The sequence below is a fragment of the Falco naumanni genome, chromosome 7, assembly GCF_017639655.2.
Source record: "Falco naumanni isolate bFalNau1 chromosome 7, bFalNau1.pat, whole genome shotgun sequence".
Lineage (NCBI taxonomy): Eukaryota > Metazoa > Chordata > Aves > Falconiformes > Falconidae > Falco > Falco naumanni.
In genome coordinates this window covers 1,515,583-1,537,072 of record NC_054060.1, presented here as the reverse complement: position 1 = coordinate 1,537,072, position 21,490 = coordinate 1,515,583, and the positions used below count along the sequence as shown (strand labels likewise).

Genomic DNA, 21,490 nt, shown 5'->3' with positions numbered 1-21,490 from the left:
ACTTCAGGCAACATGACATGAGGTTTAAAGAAGAAAAAAACTTGGGTGGCATTTCAGTCTTCTCTCTCCTGTTGAGCAGGGAAGATGCAGGGGTTTGTCTCACTTCCTGTCCGTGTTCTCCTGATGTCTTTGGAGCTTTAGTAGTATGTTTACCTGCTGCCAGACCTCCACCTCACACATGTAGAAAGTCTGTATTAAGCCATTGACAGTAAAAGTTTAAAACTTTTCTACACTTGAGTATTTAGCAATACAAAGGAGAAATCTGGTAGTTTTGCAAAGGCGTGTATGAAAGTCCTTCACGTTAATGGCAGATATGGAAACTGGCTGACTTTGTGATCCTCGGAGAAGAGCCTAAGGAGCCCTACCACGGGAAACAGTCATTAACAACTTGGGACAGGGACTATCGCAGAAAGTGGGAAAACACAGGAGAAAGGAAGCAGCTACTTCAAGGTCTCAGACTAAGATGGATGATGCCAAGGCCAGGACCTGATGTATTTTAGGAAGGTAAAACTAGCTTCAACTCTTAGCTTTCGTTTCAATCCTGTGATACCCTCTTTGAGTCTTTGTCCAAACCCACTCTAGGAAATATGCACAAAATTGATGTTTCAGGTCAGTAGCTCACATAGGAGCTGTATGGCCTTGTGCCCTTTCTTTGTAGCCAAGAAAATGTAGGGGAAAGCAGCCCAGCTGCTGGAGCGTGTCCTACGGTTTGTGGCAACAAGACGTAGCTGGATTCCATCCTCCCTGTGCCCTCTCCTCCATCCAGCTGGTGTTGAGAGTGCCTCACCTCTGCTTTGCTGATGGCCTCACATTCATTTTTCCTTCTCTGAAATCTCATTTTCTTTGTACCTTCTCATGCCATGGTTGCATTTAGCCCTTTGACATTTATCCCAGCCTCTGAAAGACTTGAATTTGCTAACATGACATAAGTGTGTCATTTCTGCTGAGATAAGAGCAAGGTCCAGAACCTTCTCTACCAGGTCTCCCAATGCTGAAGGTGGAAAAAAAGGAGCCCCAGGGCCATGAGTGAAATCAGTATTTTGCAGAGAAGGATGCACTGACACGCACTGACACATTCCCCCTGACACAGCACACCACAGGCTCGGTCCAAGCAGGACATTTCTTTTCTCTTGCCTCCTGCTTCTGATGGTTTAGGCTCCCTCCATCAATTCTCTGACCTGGTGTGGTTGTAAATGAGCAGAGCTGGTGACGAAAGAGTAAACCAAATTTTTTAATTGGAAAATGCCATTCCCTTGAAACCAGATGGCTCTGCCATGGTGGGTCAGTTGTCCTGGAGTGTCAGTGAGGGAAGTTCAGGCAGTAAAATGTTTTGCCTTTCAGAATGAATGTTTTTATTTTACATGCCATTACTTTTACAGATGAAACTGGGATTGTGACTCAGTCCTGCCCAATCAAAAATTGCTTCTAAAATCACATTTCACAGAAGATTTTTGAACTTTCAAGGTTTTTATGCTGGAATAGAACAAAATTCAAGCTTTGAGCTCCTAGAACCCCCCTGTGAAACCTGCTTTTTGTTCTCCATGAACACCTAGCAGGGATTCAAGACACAGCCCCACTGCCATAAGTTGCAGAAGGATGGGCAGGACTCCATCAGGAGGATCTCATGCTTTTCCTGAGGGCAGAGATCACAGTAACACAATAACCACAAGGCCCTCATGACAAGCATGATACCAGAGGAGTCAGGGATGCAGCTTAGGTAATGGAGTCTGATCCTTACCTCACCCAGAGCATTTCAACACGGCTGGTAGCCATGTCTCTGCTCTAGGCCACTGTGGATCAGGATGGCACAGACATGCTTTTCCCTGACCAAAGAAAACCCATGGCTCCACTCTCTGGAGAAAACAGAAGCCCCTTCAGCTGTAGGAAAGCACACTTGGAAGGGCTTGACTGGTTTAACGCATGTGCTGATGCCTCCTTATCTTATTGAAAAGACGTAAGACCACAGTGGGATTTCATGATACTTGCACGCCGGCTGTCAGGAACAAACTGCTCGGATACCGGAGCCAAGTCACTCTCCTATCAACAGGTGGTATGTTTAACAGGAAACAGGTGGTTTCTCTACCTCCTATCACTCCTGCAGTGCCTTGTGAAGACAGAGCCTGTTGGTGTGGAAGCTCTGAGTGGGAAAAAGACAGGGATCACCAGCTCCTGTGATTTCTCCCTTTCCCCACTCACAGTTTGGCCAGTGCTGTTCATGGGACTTTCAGCCTTGTCTTGGGGAAACTGTCCCAGACTGGCTGCCCACCCCACTTCCGTCCCTCCTGGAGAAGAGCAAACAGTTTCTGGTTATGGTATAGAGGCAGAGGCTCCCAAGCTTACACCCCTTGCACCCTGTGAGAGATTTTGGGGTGTTGGGAGTTAACAGAACAGACCTATTCCTGGCAATGCTTTCCTGCAGACACTGGGATTGTCTGATCCCCTGCACCAGCCGGCCTTACACAGGAAGGAAAGCGATGCCAGAGCTACAGTGAAAAGCAGGCTGAGGCTCAGCCCATGGAAATGAGGTTTTTCTTCCTCTTTGCAAACTCACTTAGTTGTTTGGACCAGCAAGGTGATGAGGTTAATTGAGCACAAAAAGTTGGAGCGCTGTGTGGACAGGCTGTCTGCCTGGCAGGGCTCTCAGCAGACCTCTTCACTCAGCATTGTACCCCAGTCACAACCAGTGTAAGAGAGACCCTGCAACATTTCTGGTGTGTCTCCAGGAAGCCTGGCACAGGGGATGGGGTTGTACATGCCCTGGTTCGTTCATTTTTATATCTTCTCTGCAAATTCAGGGGTCTCATGGCGCTGGGCACAGGCTCACAGCACAGGTGAGCTCAGAGGAGGCAACAGCTACTCTACAAAGTACTCCACTGAATGTCCAAAAGGGATTTGCACCTTTCTTCTCCTTGCTTAAGGGAGACAGTAAGTTAGGAATCACCACTTAAAAGATATGAATACATCATAGTGTATATTTCATTTAAAATAAGTTAATGGCAGCTTTCACTAATTCACTCCACCCAGCTCCATGGGCCAAGGTTGTACCTGCCAGCTAAAGGCACCAGTGTGGCAGTGGGACATGAGCTGCTGTGTGAGCCAGACTCTGCATCCCTGTTATCTTGTGGAAGAGGATCACTATGGGATGTGGAAGGTAAGATCTGCACAAGGCAATGCCACCATTTGTGTGCAAACCACAGCATGTAAAAAGCAAATGAGAGTTACTCTAGGTCTGGCATGGCCTGTGCAGGGTCACCCACTGCTGCTCCTCCACCTGCAGGCAGAAGCAGGAGTAAATGGTGTTCAGGCAAAGAGGTGACGTCTTACTGCTTACAGCCCTGTAGGACAGCAGAAGGCTTTTTCAACACCTTGTGGGTACCCTGCTGCCAAACCCGCAGCAGGTCACCTACGTGAGCTGCTCTACAGCCACCTCTGGCCAGACTGCCCATTACATCACATGTCACTGCAGAGAACATGAGTGACTGAAGGGGCCCCAAAACCTCCCTGTGGGACTGGAGACATGGTGAGGGGGGAGGAAGGTGAGGGCACAGATAAGTTCATATTGTTCATATGTTCGTATTTTTCATATGTTCTGATGATGGGGTGCACAGAAATCCTTCCAGCCCAGCCCATGTCTGCCAGCAGGCCATGTGCCTTGCGGGGACAGCAGTACAGACCCCGGGGGAGGCACCAGGGTGGGAGCAAAGTCCTGCAGCTGAGAGAGCTGGAGCCCAGGGAGGGAAAGGAGAGGGGCCAGAGTTGGCTTCTCATCAGCCCTGACAGTGAGGTGCTGGGGAGCATGCTTGGGCTGAAAGGTTGACCAGGAGTTTCTGCTTCCCATAGGCAAGGGCAGTGTTACAGCTTCACCGCTACAGAACCAGAGACGGCAGCTGGTGGCACCAGCCTGGGCCCAGCACCTGATGAGGCAGGATCCTTCTCCTTGAAGGTAGTTCTCCCTGCCCAGCATTGGTGAGTGGCAGCCACCTCTCCAAGCCCCTGAGAGGTTCAGCTGGGGCATCAGTACCATGTGAGTCCCAGGAGAAGGGAGGAAAGAGGCCAGCTCATGCCAGGACTCTGAGAACCCTGTGCTGGTGCTCTGCTCCAGTACTGACACCCTCTGCCAGGCTGGTGGGGCAGTGCTGCAGAAGAGCTGGACTAGGGTGATGGCTGCAGGGATAAAAGCTCAGGATCTGGGATGTACTAGCACAAACAAGCAGTCCATTTTTGCTGGTGGCACTTTTTAACACCATAGACTCCCTCCCCATCCACCATTACTCCCTTGCAGCCAGTATCCTGCCTCCCCATCCCTGGCTGAGGTGACTGATGGGGATGGTCTGTGAGCAGGGAAGTGGCTGGTCATTTCCACTACTGAACTAAAGCTGGGCTAAATAATCCCCCTCAGTGGGGAAGAGAAGCAGGGCAGGGAAAGATGCTGTTTGGGTTTGCCCTCAGTAGTCGGACGTGGTTTTGCAGCTCTTTCATCAGCTGTGCAGTTCCTTGGTCACATTTCTCCCTTTCCCCACAGAGAGAAATGCCCAGTTTCTGATGGCAGGTTTTGTGTGTGCATGTGGCCCCCCAGCCAGGGTGAGACTGGCAGCCAGTTTGGTTTCTAAGCTCAAGCCTCTGCTGAGACATCTGCAGAAATTAAATGGAGCCGCTTAGGCACATTGTGAGCTATACTCCCCCGCTCCTTGCAGAGGCATAGGCTTGGCTGAACACTGCTTTTCTAGAACAAAGTGGAGAAGCTGGGACATGCCAAAGTCTGGTTCCAAGTCACAGCTGAGAACCACCTAATTTTTCAATGCAGACCATCAGTGCTGAAGTCTGAGGTCCCAGATGTTTTCCCTCTTTAAGGAGTTGGGCTGGGAGACCTCACCGGACATGCACGACCTTGTACATGAGCTGTGTGCTGTCGGTGCCACCCTCCCTGATGACCCTGTTAGCAACACCTCAGTGAATCTGTGGGGGAGCTGAGGGTCTGGCCTGCCCAGGGCTGTGCTGTGATCAGAGCCAGCACAGTGCTGGAATCTTTCCAGTGTCCCTGGCCCTGGTCTGTCAGGCACTGTCCCTGTCCCTGCCTGTCTCTGCTCCCAGCAATCTGAGGGGACTGCTGTCCGGATTGGCAAGGTGTCTTCAAACAAATCCCCTCACTGCCTGCTTTCTCCCTGTTGATAAAAACGGGGTGAAATTTAACACATGAGTATATGCACATCGGTTTTGTCACATCATTTGCAGAGGCCTCAGACATTTTGTCTCACTAATTACAGCAACCTGAGCCTGTTCCTAAGCCCCACTTTGACTTCAGGTTCTGATTTTTTAATGGAGGTGAATATGGTACCATCTACTATTGGTAAATTAAGGGAAGAAAATCCTAACTTGCTTCTGCCACTTACAGTTGCAGGAAAGTAGATTGATTTTCTTTTAAGCAGGCATTGCAAAACAGCTGCTTTTCAGCCTCCAGCTACCAGCTGACCCTAATCACAAGCAGTGACTGTTCTGCTCAAGTCCACCTTTTAGCAGACACCTGATTAGAAAAGACATTGACTGAAGCCTTTCAGAAGATGTAGATGCTCATTTGTTTTAATGGAGGAGAAACAAGAGCTTGGTAGGTTAAAATTGAGCTTGGTAGGTTAAAATCAGAGCTTTAGCCCAGCAAATGCCAGGCCCTTTGTAGGACTTCCTCTGAGTGACCTTTTGTTGGCACGGATGCTGCAGAACCCAGCTCTCCTGCCCGGGGGAAGGGGGCAGCCACCTCCTCCAGAAATGCCCCCACCAAGGCAGCCATGCTGTGTGTGCCCTGCCCTGTCAGCTGGGCAGGGAATGGGAGCTCCCTGAAGCTGTCCTGCAGTGCTAGGCAGGAAGGTGTTAACAGCATCTCCCAGTGCCACATGTCTAAATGCCTTCACCTCTCTGGGAAGCTGACATTCCTGACTGTGCTGCAAATTAGAGAGCTCTTCAGGGTCATTTTTCCCCTCTTCCCTTTTATTTTATGTTTTTATACACCCCCTTTCTTCAGATGTGATGGGAATGGCTGGGGCTCACCCACACACAGCTCACAGCAGCCTCTGTGGGGTCCACTTGTGCTTTCCCCCTCCAGCTCTGTCAGTGACAGCATGCAGGGCTAGTGGGGGTGGTCCATGGGAGGGCATGGCCAGCTGCCCTCCCCAGACCAGGTGCTGGCTTTCAGGTGTCCCGTCTACCCACGCTGGCTGCCTGCTGTGGCCAAAGGATGCTGTCAGCTCTTGGCCTTGTGCATGCCCATCACTGTCAACTCCTCTCTGCAGAGGCTGAGTGCTGACATGCTCCTCTGCTGAGCTGTGTGGGCCACTACAGCCCCTGGGGTGGCTCACCAGAGAGTGGGGGAGCTGGAGATGGGAGCTGCTCTTTGCTGTTGCTGATGCTCCAGTTGGCCCAGCTGCCTCACCATCCTGGAAACAGCTGTCTAGGACAGAGGAGCTCATCCCTACTACCCAGCATGGGGTGGGGGGTACAGCACATCCTGGTGTTGCTGGAGCAAACCCACCAGAGTCAGAAGGGCCTAGCAGACTTGGGAGTGACTTCTTGCTTTTAGCAATGGAGGAAAGATGAAGGACAGGGCTTCAGTGCTGCTCCTTTATAAGCATTTCTACTTCCCTCCCTGGGATCAGCCTGAATGTGTAGCCAGGAGCACAGGACTCCCGGCCAGCCTGGGGAGGGAGGGTGTACTGTGTTGGAGGAAGGACATTGCTGACCAGCACGGCTGCACTGCCAGGCAGGAACACTGTCCCTGATAGATTATTAACCTTTGCCTGGTGCCTCAGGCCCCTCTTGCAGCTCATGGTTTGTGGCAAAGATCATGTCTTTTTTACTTCATGTCACTGTAAGTCTTATGCTCCTGAAAAGGCTGTGGTGACTGAAGACATACATACTTGGCTTTAGAAAGATGCTTAACATGTAGCTTTTAATCAGCTCTACCATGAAGGCTTGAATTGGCCCCAAGGGCCCCTGTAGGAGCTGCAGATACCCCGGGGATGAACAGGAAGACCTGGAGGCATTTGTGCATGGGCACAACATACACATTTTTTCCTCCCTGCCTCCAGCAAAATGGTCTCTAGAATCACAGGGTTTTGTTCAAGTAGTATGAAAACAGGCAGACACTAATCTTGGAGACTCAGGAATATCCTCCAAGAGCCCATGAATCACAGGCACTGGGGACTCAGCATCCAGCTCTAGTTTGTCATGATGCTGTTGTTTTCATGCTGGATTTGACTAGATCTCAATGGCTCATAGTATGTCTCACACAGCACCTAAAGCAGCCCTGGCTGGAAAAGGCTGTAGACTGGCCAGCTTGGCATGCAAAACAAAGCCCAAACAGGTGGCCAGAACAAGCCCACAGCGAGGAGCAGCAGTTCAGTTGGGTACTCAGACTAATGCCCTACAGCTGGGAGGGGGCCCTGGCCCTGGGGTTGGAGATGAGACACACCTGAGGGGGGGCGGGGGGAAGAGGCAGGTTCCACATGGTCCCAGGCTCACTCATAGTGAGCTTTTCCAGGTCTAGGTAAGAGGGGTGGTGGGGATTTTGGGGTGGTTTGCTGTCTGTGAGCTCATATTTTGTGGGATACTGGTGGTCCTCCTAATTTCCTGGTTTCTGGGAGCAACTGCTGGGGAAAGGTTGGCTCTGAGTCTGCACTGGGGACCCTGGCTGTGACTGCCCTTTGCTTAGAGGTGGGCCTGGCGCGGTTGGAACAAAAGGGTCTGGCAGGTGCCACATGCTGCAGCGTGTTGGTACCTGGGCTGTGTGCTCTGTCTTTAGGGTCCCCTCAGTGCTACCAGGTTTGGAGCTGGGACTGGGCAGCATTACCCCCCACTTCTGTGTTTAGGGGTGCCTTGTCCTTTCGGCTTCGCTGCCTTCCCCGTGCACCCAGCCCTGCTCCACCAGTACCAGCTGCAGCAGCATGTTTTTTCCCCTTCCAGCCATGGCTGATCCCACGTGGGGATGTGGTGGCCTCAGCTCAGTAACCCTGTACATTACAGCCCATCACAGCCTTTGGCTGCTGGAGCTTGCTGAAAAGGCAGCGCTAGGGGCTGGGTGAGATGCTGCAAACCAGGTATTAGCTGCTTGGGGAGTCTGGGCAGGCTGGGCTGGGAAGAACCACCCTGGTTATCTGTGCTGGTGCCCAGAGCTGGGCACGGGAGGACAGCAAATGCTGTAGGGGTCTGGGGGGGATGCAGCCAAGGGAGCCCCTGTGAAGCAGCTCCTGGTGCTTCTGTGCTTCTAGCCTGGTCTCTAGGCATGGGGATGTTGTAAGGGCTATCTGCCTCCTCAGAAGAGGATAGGGAAACACCAGAACTTTTGGTTTGCTCTAGAGGAGCAAGAGCAGCTGGGTAGAGGCAGAGGGAGATGAAAGGGAGAGGGCCCAGGCTGGGGAGGGTAAGATATGGACCAGCTGCTGGATGGATCCTGCTCCCTGGGCCTGTAGGGTGGCTCTTCCTGGGGCACAGCAGTGACACCCCCACACAGGATAACACTGGAGCAGCCCTGGAGGTTGAGGGGTGCTGCCAGAGGGTTTACAGATGGCACTGGTGAAGCAGAGAGCCCCTGGGGAAGGTTTCCCTGGCAGCTGCTTACTGCCCATACCTCAGTGCCCTTCTGCAGTGATGGGGGGTTTTGGTCACAAGGCTCCAAACCTTCATGACAGTGACGAGATCGATAGGAGCAATGTGGGACTGGGGCTGTGCCTCATAGAACAGCAGAGCTGCTGGGGAAACCCCTGTGCAGGAGGGAAGCCTCCCCAGCCTCGCCATCCTCAGCAGCGCAGAGCTTGGCTAGATTAAGTGGATGCTGTTACCATGGTGATGGTGCCCACAGAGGAGAAATGGGGTCTGGTGTTTTCCTCGCATACAAGGATGCTGGGACTGGGGATGATGCTGGCTGGGACAGAGCTGTCAGGGATGCAGCCATCCACAGTTCCCCTGTTCCACTGGGGAAACCCCTCTCCAAGCTCTCCCTGGTCAGGGCACATGTCTGATCACAGCCAGGCTCTGCTGAGCCAAAGGACAAACTTCCACGTCCTGCAACCCCCCCAGATTGTGCTGTGTCCCCAGAGTCCAGTGCCCCCACCCCGGTCCCCTGTCCTGCTACAAGAAGGGACCTGGATGTCTGCATTAGCAGTGCCCTTGGGAGGCTGGGCTCCCTCAGCAGTCTCATGCTCCTTGTGAAAGGGTCCTAAGAGGGGCCTGAATTCACATCAGAGCTTTCCAACACACACATCTGAATGTCCCAGCTCTGTCTGCAAGGGCCCTGCCAGCCAGGGACAGTGACTGAGGTTACAAAGGGGTTGCTTCTCCTTTTCCTCTCAGGTTTGCAGCCCAGGACAGAAGACCTCAAGACCTCACCCTCTCTTCACAGAATGATGAAATCATAGGGGGTGGAGGCACTGACAGCCATCCTGAAATGAAAGAACACAAGGGACACAGCAAAGCCTCCAGGTAGAAGAGCCTGTGGCAGTCCAGTCTTCCCTTGCCTGGAGCCTGCTAAGCGTGAGTAGTACTGATTTGGACTAAGTTAATGTGTGATGAGTTTATTGCTGCACCTCTAGCATGTCTCATTTAACTCTCCCAGCCTTCGCAGTGGTGGGGTTGCTGCAGGATATTGTAAGCAGGGCTGTCCTGTGTCTGGTTCAGGTGGTGAGGGTTTGCAGGTACTAGAGCAGCACTACATGATGTTTGCAGGCCAGCAGCAGTGTTACTGGTGCACTTGTGTGCTGAACAAAAGGGTCGTGGATAAACTGCTATCGTGACCAACCTCCTACGGGCAGAGCATGCTGCAGCATCCCCTTAGCCAGTGGCCACTTGGCAGCTGACTGAAGGTGGGATGTCCTGAGACAGCCGGGTTGGGGAACAGAATTTCCTCCTAAGAGATTACCAAAGAAAAATGGTGTCTGCTCTAAATTGCAGCCCTATGGGAGCCAGCTGTCCGGGCCACTGTCCCTAAAGAGAGGAAGGCCTGGAGGAAAGGCAGTGTGTGGTAGGAGAAGGTTGGGAAACAGGATCTGAAATTGGGAAGAACTGGAAAAAGTTGATTCTCAATTACTAAAAGACAGGGAATAGGTTATTGTCCTAGTGTAAGTGCTGCAGCCCCACCTGTGGAAATGAGTCAGGCACCTGTGCATGGAGGGAGTCCTGATCAGAGAATCTCTCTCAGCTGGTGGGGAACGCTCCCCCCGCAGCCAGGTGGCCCAGTAGCACTCAGAGTAGGCTGAATCCTTCTTTTGTCCCACTCATGGCATTTTAGTTTGTCTCCCTGCACTCTACCACACTCAGGCTTTTCCAAAGGGAGGTGTACAGTCTGGATCTGTGGGTGTTTGCCACCCTTTCACTCTTACGCTTATGTTCTTCTTGCCACTTCTACACATTGTGCCTGCCAAGGGTTGGCTTTCCTTTTCCGAACCCACTGGTGCTGTCTGCTGCCTCTGCCCTGTCAGCTCTGCACGTTTGCTTGCTAGGCTGATTGTCCCCTTGACTTCCAGGGTGTCCCATCACACTGGAGAGCTGGCACGCTTTTTTGGAGGCAGGAATTTTGCTGTGTCTGCTTATGGAAGGTTCTAGAGAGTCACACTGCAGTTCAAGATTTGGCTTTTAAGAGTCACAGGCTGCAGGGGTGTGAACTCACATGTAGTAAGGGGAGACATAACCTGGCTGAAGCCTATGCTGGATTAGGGGAGACCTGGCCCCACAGAAGAGCTGTAATGGTTGAATGTTTTAGGCAAGGGTAGTTTAGTTAAATCCAGCTGAGCCCCTACAGGAATGCTTTTGTTTGAGATGAACAGTCATTTGCTGTGAGTTAGTTTAAATCCAGTCTCAATTCATCTTAAGACAGGCAGCTGTTCTTAATGGGAAAAAGCCTGGTAGTGTTGCGTTTGGGGCATCCTCTCGCTTCTGTGTCGGAAGCCGAAGTGCTCTCAAGGCAAGCCACGCTAGGCATGAAAACCCGCGAGTCTGCAGCTCGAGCTATTTACTGAGCTGCTACTAGCAAGGAAGCATCACTGATGTTAGCCTCTTTAAGAGAGGCTGAAGAGAAACAATTTACTCGCTTCCAGGAGGATGCAAAGCTGGTGGCGGTGGGTTTGCGGTGCCGCTTGCCTTGCGGCGGGTCACCGCTGCCCTCTAGTGTCCCCGTCCCGCACTGCCCCCGCGCAGGGTGCACGGCTCTCGGCAGGGGTTACTTCTGCCTGCCTTAAAATGGGCTACCCGATGAACACCTCGTTACACCCTCGCTTCCTCATCTGTCTTGATGTGCAAAGGAAGTAGCGCAGCAAATTATCTGGGCTAGCCTAGTAAGAAATGCTCCCTTTTCACGCTAGAGGTTAGTAAGCAGAGGGTAGGGTTTGGGTGTTTTCTGTATCCACTCTGCCTGTCTGCGTCTTGGATGTGCCTCGTGTGCCTTGTGACACTCTCAGCTTCATGGTTAACGCCCTGGTTCCCTACTTCTCTCCTGTATGCAGATGCATGTGCAGCCCGGTTCTAGCATGGCTAGGAAGTCCCTGAGCAGCTGCAGGGTCACGGCACTCCCTCAGGGTTCCCACCCCAGACCTCGGTGTGGCTGCAACAGGAGGATCTGACCAGCAAAATAGGGGGTGGGGGTGGAGCAGGGGCTGTAAGACAATGCAAGATCTTGTACTCCTGTTAGTAGAGGTCAGGACAAGGAGTGATCTAAGGCACCCAAGAACATGGGACATAAGTAACTGGGGAAAGTGACGAAGAGGCTGATGACCAGTGTGAATCTCTAGTGTTGAAAGTGTTTGGAGTTCGCATGAGGGTAACAGTAAGGGTATCAATTACTGCACTTTAAAATCCATACACAGAAAGGGCTATATTCAAAGAACAATAACATTATTTTTTTGTGATTTTACTGGTTTACTAAGGCTGTATTTCAGTGATTAAAAACCTTTCCTTCTGATGCTTGCTTGTTAGAAGGTGATACTTTTGCTACTGAGCTTTGAAATGGAGGTGAGTTAGCCAGAAAGATACTGCACGCTCAGTGGTTGTGCAAGGGCGAGGTGGGCCAGACTCCCAAACCACAATAAAAAAGGAGCAAGTAAAATTCCAAGCCTGGTCACCATAGTGACTGGGGGGAGGGCGGGCCCCAAAAAGTATAGGATTAATTAAAAACAGAACAAACTCTCCAAGCAGACCAGAATTTGATTGGATTAAAAAAAGTGTATTGGATGTCCAATACAAAATAATAAACATGAAGGTATTAAAAAAAGCCATAGAGTATACAGCAAATACTACAGAAAAGCAAAAAAATTTGTACAGAAAGGTAGACATCTACAGCAGTCCTCAAAATTATTCTACATGAGAATCATAAAACAATATACAAGTTTGGTTTTTTCCCCAAATGTCTCTGAGGGAAGCTGTCACTTAACAGCTTGACTATGACACTACAAGGATACACAATGTTCCAAATTTAAAATCACAGGATATGTAAGAAAACGTAGCATTAAAATGTGAAAAAGTGCAATACAGATTGTACACTGAATTGAATAAATGTTTTTTCTTTTAGTTTAACCTTAAAAAACCAACTTTGAACAGTTGTTTTATCATTAAAAATATTCCCCCTCCCCAATTTCAATGACAATATTAACATTCATGGTGTTTACATAAGGAATATTCACAAAGACCCACCAGTTAAGAATACTGTGTATGTATGATGGTATTTCTTTGGGTATAGGTAAAAAATAGGCAAAGGAAAACATGCACTCCCTCCTTTCAGGACAGGGTGCGTACTTTATTATTTAAATACATATTCTGTAGCTTATTTTGCCCTGAATTGTATTGATTAGAAGTCCAAACATCAATTATCTAGGTGGCCCACAGTGCTCCAATTAATTTGATTCCTTCCCCCCCTCAAATAATAAATAAACCCAGCAAATGTCCTAGAAATGACAACACAAAGAGTCCAGGAAAAGAAAGGAAGTAAAGCTACAACATAAACCCCTGCTGCTCTCCAGGATGATTCATCAGCTCTCCTTTCTCTCAGTGACAGGGACTATGAAAATGGGCTGAGCTCTAGTTTTAGTCAAATGGATAAAAGAAAATACATGAAGCAAAGTTTCTGGGTTTTTATTTAAATTTAAGAAGGTTACAGTATTTTCTCTTAATGTTCCTACAGGTACAGCCACCCAGCAGAGGCACTGCGCGCTACAGCAGCAGCGCCCCGCACCTGAAATGCTTGGTACCTGCGTGTCCCCCATCGGTATCACTGAGCATCTGAGATCACAAACCCGACTGCTCAGAAGGAACAGATTCTCCATCTGAATCATCAGTAAGGTTTGAGTTTCCTTTCATCTTAAAAATGGAATTGCACACAAGTTTGTTAGGCAGCTGGGTACTGGGGGTTTTTTCCTTCCTTTTTTTTCTTAAAATACTGTCCCTCTTTCTATGACTTTCTATTCCTCCTTGTGGCGTTTGGCAGAACCAGGCAATCATACAAGGGGAAAAGAAAAAACCCTTTTCCTTCCCCTTCTATGGGAGCTCCCTTTTAACTTTCCTTCCTTTCTAGTCAGATATGTGATCAGCACCCGAGTCGCTAATACTGGTTTTCTTTTCAAATGGTTTCAAAAGTGTAAAAAATACATTTTTGCCTTGCTTACATCTCTGAAGAATCCTTAAGAGAAGGATTCTTGTTTAAATGGCCTGGGATACAGAAACTGCACTGGGGTTGGACTTGCGGCTGAAGGATCCTGTGGACATGTAGTGTTCTCAGAAGTAAGATATGGTATGTGCTGATGAGAAGAGGTTCACAGTTCTCTGCTTCTGGGAGGTCCAGGTAGCTCAAACCTAAGCACCACCAGCAGAGAAGTGTTGTGCACTGCTGTCTGTGCTAAGCTCTCCATGCTGAATGAGCGCTCAATCTGCACTTGAAAGTTTCATGATGTGATCTTCAAATTAACAACAAAATAGAGCACTGTTGCCAAAAGAAGCTGTAGTGTCATCTAAACATAAGGAACCCTACTTTACAGGAGGAATTTTTTAATGTTTCTAAATGAGACTCTCACTGCAATTCAGTAACCAGAGACACAGTATGCTGAAGTTACAAGGAAGGATGTTACAGAAGATGCTTTCATTTTCTTCAGTCTTTCAAGTCAATGTAGAAAGACAGGAAAACAACAATAATGAAACCTCCCACTGGATCCCCTCCCCTTCCCCATCTACTTTTCCCCACTCAAAATATTGAAACTGCACAAAAAGCGACAAACAAGCCTTTCAAATTACATTTCAATTCAATTCAAACAGACTGGTAATCTCACAGTGATGAGAGGAGAAAGTCAGGCTTTTAATAATTATAATATAAAAAAATAAAAAAAAAGCTTACAAATAGCAGTGCAGCATCCCAAAAGGCCATGGATTAACTGCCAGAAGGGGACATAATTATACGCAGAATAAAAAACAAAACAGAACAACCCACGCTGGCAATGATTTTTCATACACAATAGAACAAGCAGTCAAACGTCAGTCTAGGCTGTGGAAAAACAACAGTTTCTCTTTTTTTTTTTAACAATATTTTTTTCTTTTTTATAAAAAAAGATAAAATAAAAACACAAATAAAATTGTACATAAATGCGAATGTCCAACACTGAAAAGGCAGGGCAATCACACCACTGAGACAAAACCTGATCAGAAAAAAATAAAAACCAAACCAGTGAAGTCCACTTTTTTTCCTTTTATCTGGATGCTGGATTTCAGGCTGATGCGTCCCATCCTGCATGGTCTCAGCACGTAAATGGAATTCCACTTGGCAATGACTTCATTGCAGGACAATGACAAGAAAGGTCATCTCTCTTTGACCAGCTGTAGCACAGATGCACTGGTTGGTTCGTTTGCTTTCTGTGTATGTTCTCATGTGCTGTCCCTCTTTCTTTTTTTTTTGTTTGTTTTTTCTTTATTTTTTTTCTCCCTCTGTACAATTCCTTGTGTTCCAAGGCTGAGTCCCAAGACTTGTGAAGCTGTCTGGAGTCATGTCCTGGTGAAGGTGGTCATGCTGTAGTGATGGCATTAAGGTCCTTCATAAGTCCTTCCAGGTGGGCCATCTCTTTGGTCAGCTCATCCGGTTCATAATTCTGTGGCAGATGTAAAGAATTATTGACAAGATTACTTGCTTCCTTTAATAGACGGACAGAATAAGAAGAAATTGTCAGTGATTCTAGTGTAACTGTGACCCTGGCACATAAATAAGCAGAAGCAGATTTAGCAACAGTTGCGGGAATTAATAACTTGACTCTTATTTTAAGTGCAGACCTTTTTCATAGAATAGTTTGGTTGGAAGAGACCCTTAAGATCACAGAGTCCAACTGTTAAGCTAATGCCACCAAGTTACTTACGTCGGGTCACCCACTGACATCCCCACTCGGCCCTGGGGCAGCCCCCCAGCCTGGGTGCAGTGCTGCTGCAGGCCCCCACCTCCCCAGCCACACTGCCTGGTCCTGCCCACACTCCTTGGCAAGCTGAACGTCTTTGTTTCAGGTGTTTGTTTTTTTTTTTCCCCCAATAGTGATTCATGATTTCACTGAAATTTAAGACTGTGATCATCTTATCTGTTTTCCATGTATCAATTCCTGCTTCAAGGTAACAGCCTCCTTTGAAGAAAAGGAAGATATTTTTAAAAAACCGTCCCAATTTAATTGGAAAAAAGGTCAAAGCAAGCACTTCAGTAAAATGGTTTTGATAATCATTATGCTTGCTAAATTCATACTCCCTTGTCTAGCTCAACTGTCTGGCTTCAGCTACAGTGAACAGCTATCACTCTGTTATCTGTGCATCTATGTAGATAGATAACGATGGATTAGTTAATCTTAAAACATTTTCTAAGATGACCAAGTCTTTCCCAGTACTGTGCAGTTCCTGGAGCATTTCTCCAAACTCTCTTTGCTCTTCCAGCGCCACTTTCACTGAAGGCAAGCTGGGCTGCCTATGGTATTCCCGTACCAGCTCTGCTAATGCCGAATCAGAAGCAACACAACTCCTCTCCTGCTTGATAGTTTCTGCTCTATGTATTTAAGGTCCATTATTAGACCTTCTAGTACTGAAGCTACTGCTCAGCTGCCTGCATACCATACACCTGAAGTCCTTCCCAGAGTGGAGCCCTCGACCCTGACTGCAATCTCACTTCCTTTGCTTTCAGATACAAACTTTTTTCTTTAATTTAAATAGAAATGAATGCAGCAGGCACTTTCCAGTTTACCAAGCAATCTAGACTGTACTAGAAAATTCATCTCTGTCCTGTGTCTAACACATTATCTGCCAACTACTGACAATGATAAATAACAGCGAGCTGGAAGTACTCAGACTCATTCCTACAGGCTCTCATAAAACCAGAATCAATTCAAATCACTACCTCATCCTGATTTTTAAAACTCATACTTATAACTAATATTTAGTATGCTGTAATGACTTCATCTTATAACAACTTACTAATGCCTATAATTAAGTATTCCAGATTTGTTGATGAATAAACTAGTGACTGTATCTTTCGTACCAAGCAAAAGAAAGAATAAAGTAGAAGTGACAACCAGACAGAAGGGCAAAAGTGCACCAAATCAAGCATGCATACAGTTTCTAGACTAGCGCATACAGAAATAAAATCAAGAGGGTAACAAAACCAAAGGACAGTAAGGAAACAAGAAAAAAAGGAAAAAATAATTAAAACCAAGCATTTCCTGTAGCAGTAATACAATAGCTAATACAGTACTTCTTGGCTTGCAATTTGAAAGGAAAACAGCTCTTCCAGCATCTGACACCCAAAACATCCTTGCTTCTTAAAAGCTATTTCTAAAAGACCAACAGTTGGTTGTATTTTTCCCCCAGTCAGAACACTTTCATATGAGTATCTAAAAACATGTTTGGGATGATAGCTTTAAACATTTTGGCATTCGTGCTAAATTTCCATCTGCAATGACACTCTGGATGCTCTGCAGCAGCACAGGAAGCTGCAGCTGCGTGACTTTAATGGGATCCAGGCACAGTACGCTTGCAAAACAGACGGCAATAAATGACATCTCAACACGAGCATGAACACATCTTAAGCTGCACAGAAGAGCAAAAGGCACTGTTGGAGGCCTTCAGCTCCATGAACAAAGATGCTCTTTACATCAAGATAAGCAGGCAAAAAACAGATGTGCAGGGCACTTCTACAGCTCCAGTATGGAGGCCTGCATATAGAAGCCCAAGTCACAAACCAAAGCTCCATTAGGCACTACGTACTGCAGAGAATGAAAAGACTAGGGCTATAGATGGCATCTGTCTTTCCTCTTGTAATTGCGAAAGGCTCGCAGAAACCAGAGCAGTGAGCACGAGTCAAGAAAGGAAGTCCCAGAGAACATTACTCTGTGTTCAGCTAGTGGCATCAGCTCAGCCAAAATACTGTCAGAGGTTTTTCAGTGTTTGACTGAATGGGCTTTGTGGACTGGAATAGGTGGAAGCACTGCATCTGTTTAGTGTTGTGTAATTAGGAAGGAAGGTATTGCTCTTCAGTAATTTTCAGATTTAGAAAGCAGCACTACTAGTACTTGCCATTTAAGTGCTTATTCTCTGAATTTACTGCCTTGTGTAGAAGGTATTTGCACTAGATTTTTTTTATATGCGTTAACAGGCAATGGCACTTGGTGGAAGTCAGCAGTCTTGTTATCCTCTGCCTTCGCAAGTCTCATGCAGACATTACTAAAGATTACAGGTATCACACAAGGAGAGATTCGCCACAGTTTGATAAGCACTGCCAAAGAAAGCCCCTGGCAGTGTAAGAGTACCTACGCTTTCCGAGTCCTCAAGCATCCTGGTGGTCTCCTGCACATCAGGGGCACTGGGGACTACCACTGGCATAGGAGGTCGGGTTCTTCCTAAAGTCCCAATCGATGCAGTCTTCACCGAGTGAACTGGATGGTTAGAAGCGCAAAACAAATTGTTATACAGTCATGCCTCGGTTAATTAGTTCTTTTGCCTATTCAGAAAGCTCTTGAAAGTAGGAGAATAAAAAGGATTCTATTAGATGAAAAATAACACTTCAGATTACAGAGTGCTGAATTTGAATCTTTGCCTGGTTTATCTGTGTACATAAAAGGAAAGGGTCTTGAAAATTATACCAGCAAAATTCACTCCAGCCTCTGACATTTCCTTTGATGCCGAAGTCTACCCCCTGCCCCTTATGGAGCTTCTCTCATTTTCCTCTAAAATTGCCTTTTTCTCTTTTTGGCAAGTGTGTCTTGCCAGTTTTCCCCTGCTCACCTTGCTGAGTCAATAATGGTGTGCTTGGCAATGCAGGGTCGTACGTGGAACCAGCTGGTGGAACTGCTGGCACCGCAAAACTCTTCAGCGGGTGGGAAGGACGGACATGTGCCGTGGGGAGGTTCTGAGCCGAGTCCTCCTCTTGTGCATTAGCCAGGTAAGACCCTGTGGTGCCTTCAGGATCCTGGTGGTCAGCACAGGTCTGAGACGAGGAAGCCGGCATGGTGTCTGTGCTAGGTGTATTTCGAACAGATTCTACAAGAGACCAACAAATCAACAACAACAAGTTGTTAACAGAAACTTTCTCTGTGGTCAGACGGAAACAAAACAGTAGTGTTTGCAAGCACCTTTTCCATAAGCCAAGAAGTGAATTCACAGATTCTGTTTTAAGTGAATTCACTGTCCTGTTTTAAGGTGAACGGCAACAGCTGTCTAATAACAAAATAAGCTTGAGCACTGAACGACTCCCCAGGCATAATACCAAAACTATAGTTTTGCAATGAAAACAGGTACATGTACTAAGACCCAGATAAACAGCATGGAACATAAATCTTCATTCTTCACTTCACCCTTGAGTATTTCACAGTATTGACATTCTTAAATAGGTATACATTAAGCATATATCACTGTAGTGCATACAGAAGAACCATATTTTTTTCTGAGGTATGAGTTGAAATCCCTTTATTTGCTGAACGCTAAAATGAAATCACAGGGTTCATTTGTTTGTCTGCAGCAGGCTCCTCCCTGATCTCAGAGAACAATAAGACAGTATCTTGAGTTTAGGGCACTGTGATCCTACTCGGACAACATTCAGGAAAAGATCTGGCTTGTGAGATCTGTCACTTCAGCAGTATAAACAGAACAAGGGAAACCTCTGCCTCGAACATATCATCTGCCTGTGTAATTGCAGCCTTGTGAGTTGTTTTCATAAGAAAACAGGAAACAACGCTGTTGGCTGTGGCACCTCAATTAAAACATAGACCTTCAATTGGACAAGCTCAGAATTCACTTCATCTCAAGATGTTACCTACATGCAATTTAGTAATACTGTGCTCTGGAATTTTTCAGATCACTGGAGACATTACAGAAACTATTGCAAATGATTGTGCTTCAAGCCTGAAAACACTGCACAGAAATCACTGCAATTTTCTGGGTGCTTCAGGAAGATTAACTAATGTCAGCTCTCAGTAGCAAAGTCTGGACTTTTGTCCTCTCTTGGTTTTAAACAGAACCGATTAGGGAAAAAGTTAGTTACCATATTAAGTAGCTCAAATTAGATTAGTTCTCATGTTTCAGGCTCCAGGGCTGAAGATTTCAGAACAAGAAATCTTGGTATTTGAAGTTGTATACAAAACATTAAACCTCCTTTTCCAAGGACATTGTCATGGATCTCAAAATCTGATCTACAGAAAACTCAACCTATCAAGGATTCTGCCGGTATTTAAACTGATCACTGCCTCTCATGGAACACACAACGGTGACCGACCAAGTTAAGCTTCAGGCTTTGATTTCCACATGTTTCACTCATTGTTCCATTATAAGCAAAATCTATCTGATCATTTATATCTCACCTGTGGAATTGGCCCTGTCTGAATGGGACATGGATGTGCCAATCGGCCACGGGTTGACCTGGTGATGGAGATAGCTGCGAGTTGGAGAAGCGAGGCTGCCGGAGTGGAAATGATGGTGAGGGTTATCGAGTGAATGGATGGGATGAGCACTAATCACAGCTGTGAATGAATATAAGACAGAAAAATGCTTAACATACAGACAAGCATGCACATGTACTGAAATGCACCATATCCCTCCCTTCACCCACAAAGCCACCAAACAGGGGAGCCAATGGCCCAGCAGGTTTACAGTGACACCAAGATGATGTATTTTAATATCAGTTTTCCAACTCTGCTCCAGCACTTTAGCTCCCTCCATACCAAGACACAAAACCCCCAAAAGAGGCAAGGCTCTCCGTTTTCCTGTGCAGAAAGTGCATCTCTCTTGGCTGTATCTTGCAGACACTTTCTGTTACACTTGAGAAAAATAAAATTAAGCTCCCTTTATAATTTCCATGTATTTCACACTGTGCTATAAATGTCAGAACTAAGGCAGAAGATAAAGGAGCTCACATTCCAAAATAATTTCTGGTTGTCTTTGAATTTCTTAACATTATAACCAGATGTGGCGTATTTAGTTAATTAAACAATGCAAGACAAACAATAAGAGTAGGGAAGACACCAAAGGCTCCACTTATTCCCTCTGTGCCGACTTTGTAAAGCTCTGCTCCAGTGTGCTCAAACCTAAAGCCTCTTTTTCTCCGCCCCCCCCCCCCTTTTTTTAATCTTTCTGTTTTCTTTTTCCTGTTTGAGACACATGAATTTTATACTTAATGTAAATCATCCTTTGCCCTCACCTTTTTGTGGTAACAGCCAAACAAAACCTCACTACTCCCCAGCTGGGAGGAAAAACGTGCGCAGAATTTAGTTCTTATGACTGACTAAAACACTGAACTGCTTAAAATCATACAGAAGAGTCTCAACACAAAAAAATCAGGACGGGAACACCGCCACTAGCACCATAAAGAACAAAAAGGTTGTGGTTGGTTATTTTCTTTTGAACCCTTTCTGGAAATTCTCCAGATGTGCTGCCTATGACTTTCTATGAATGACATGATGCAGAAATCCATCATTATAATGGTGAGTGCAGTTAAGACTTCTTGCACTGATGCATGCGGTCTGAACTCAGAGGCTGACTAAACAAATCTGAACCCTCTGACTTCCTCGCTTCCTGGAAAACAGCCTGTCAGCAGGACAGGATATGTGAATTGATCAGTGGCAGCAATATACTTAGAGATTTTCAGCTATTGGTAATAAACAATTTCTCTCTCCCATTAAGTTACACCAACAGAAAGCTAATGCCATTACCTACCTCTTGTAAACAAAGAGCAACTTAACTCTAATACTGAGCAATCAGTAGGTTCTAGATTTAAGTCCTGTGAGACAGCTGTCAAGGGGATGTGAAAAGTCAGGTATTCTCACTAAGAGCTTCCACCACTTTGTCTTGCAGGGAACTGACATGGCAAAATAACCCATAAAAGCTTGGCGATCAGAAATCCAGAGGCAACAGTCAGAGACACTAGGAGCTCTTTTATGTGCCAGCAAGGTAGGAGGCGTAAAAGATTGTAACGCATAAAATTTTACAGGCATAAACATTTTCATTACTTTATTTGTAGAAACCACTG

General features: G+C 46.8%; 1 protein-coding gene across 9 annotated transcripts in view; it reads right to left on the bottom strand.

Moving 5' to 3' along the window:
• Window positions 1-13,383: 13,383 nt before the first annotated feature.
• Window positions 13,384-21,490, bottom strand: part of NEO1 (neogenin 1) — a 206,660-nt gene continuing 198,553 nt past the window's right edge. For 6 of the 9 annotated variants that reach the window (XM_040600353.1, XM_040600355.1, XM_040600356.1 and 3 more), the window contains 4 exons: window positions 19,827-19,985; window positions 18,256-18,510; window positions 17,785-17,906; window positions 13,384-15,098 (listed from right to left, as the gene is read on the bottom strand). In XM_040600353.1, coding sequence (XP_040456287.1) covers window positions 15,015-15,098; window positions 17,785-17,906; window positions 18,256-18,510; window positions 19,827-19,985 — 620 coding nt within the window. In that variant the 3' untranslated portion in view covers window positions 13,384-15,014. Of the gene's footprint in view, window positions 15,099-17,780; window positions 17,907-18,255; window positions 18,511-19,826; window positions 19,986-21,490 lie in introns of all 9 variants that reach the window. The other 3 variants (XM_040600361.1, XM_040600362.1, XM_040600358.1) reach the window with 2 other exon arrangements.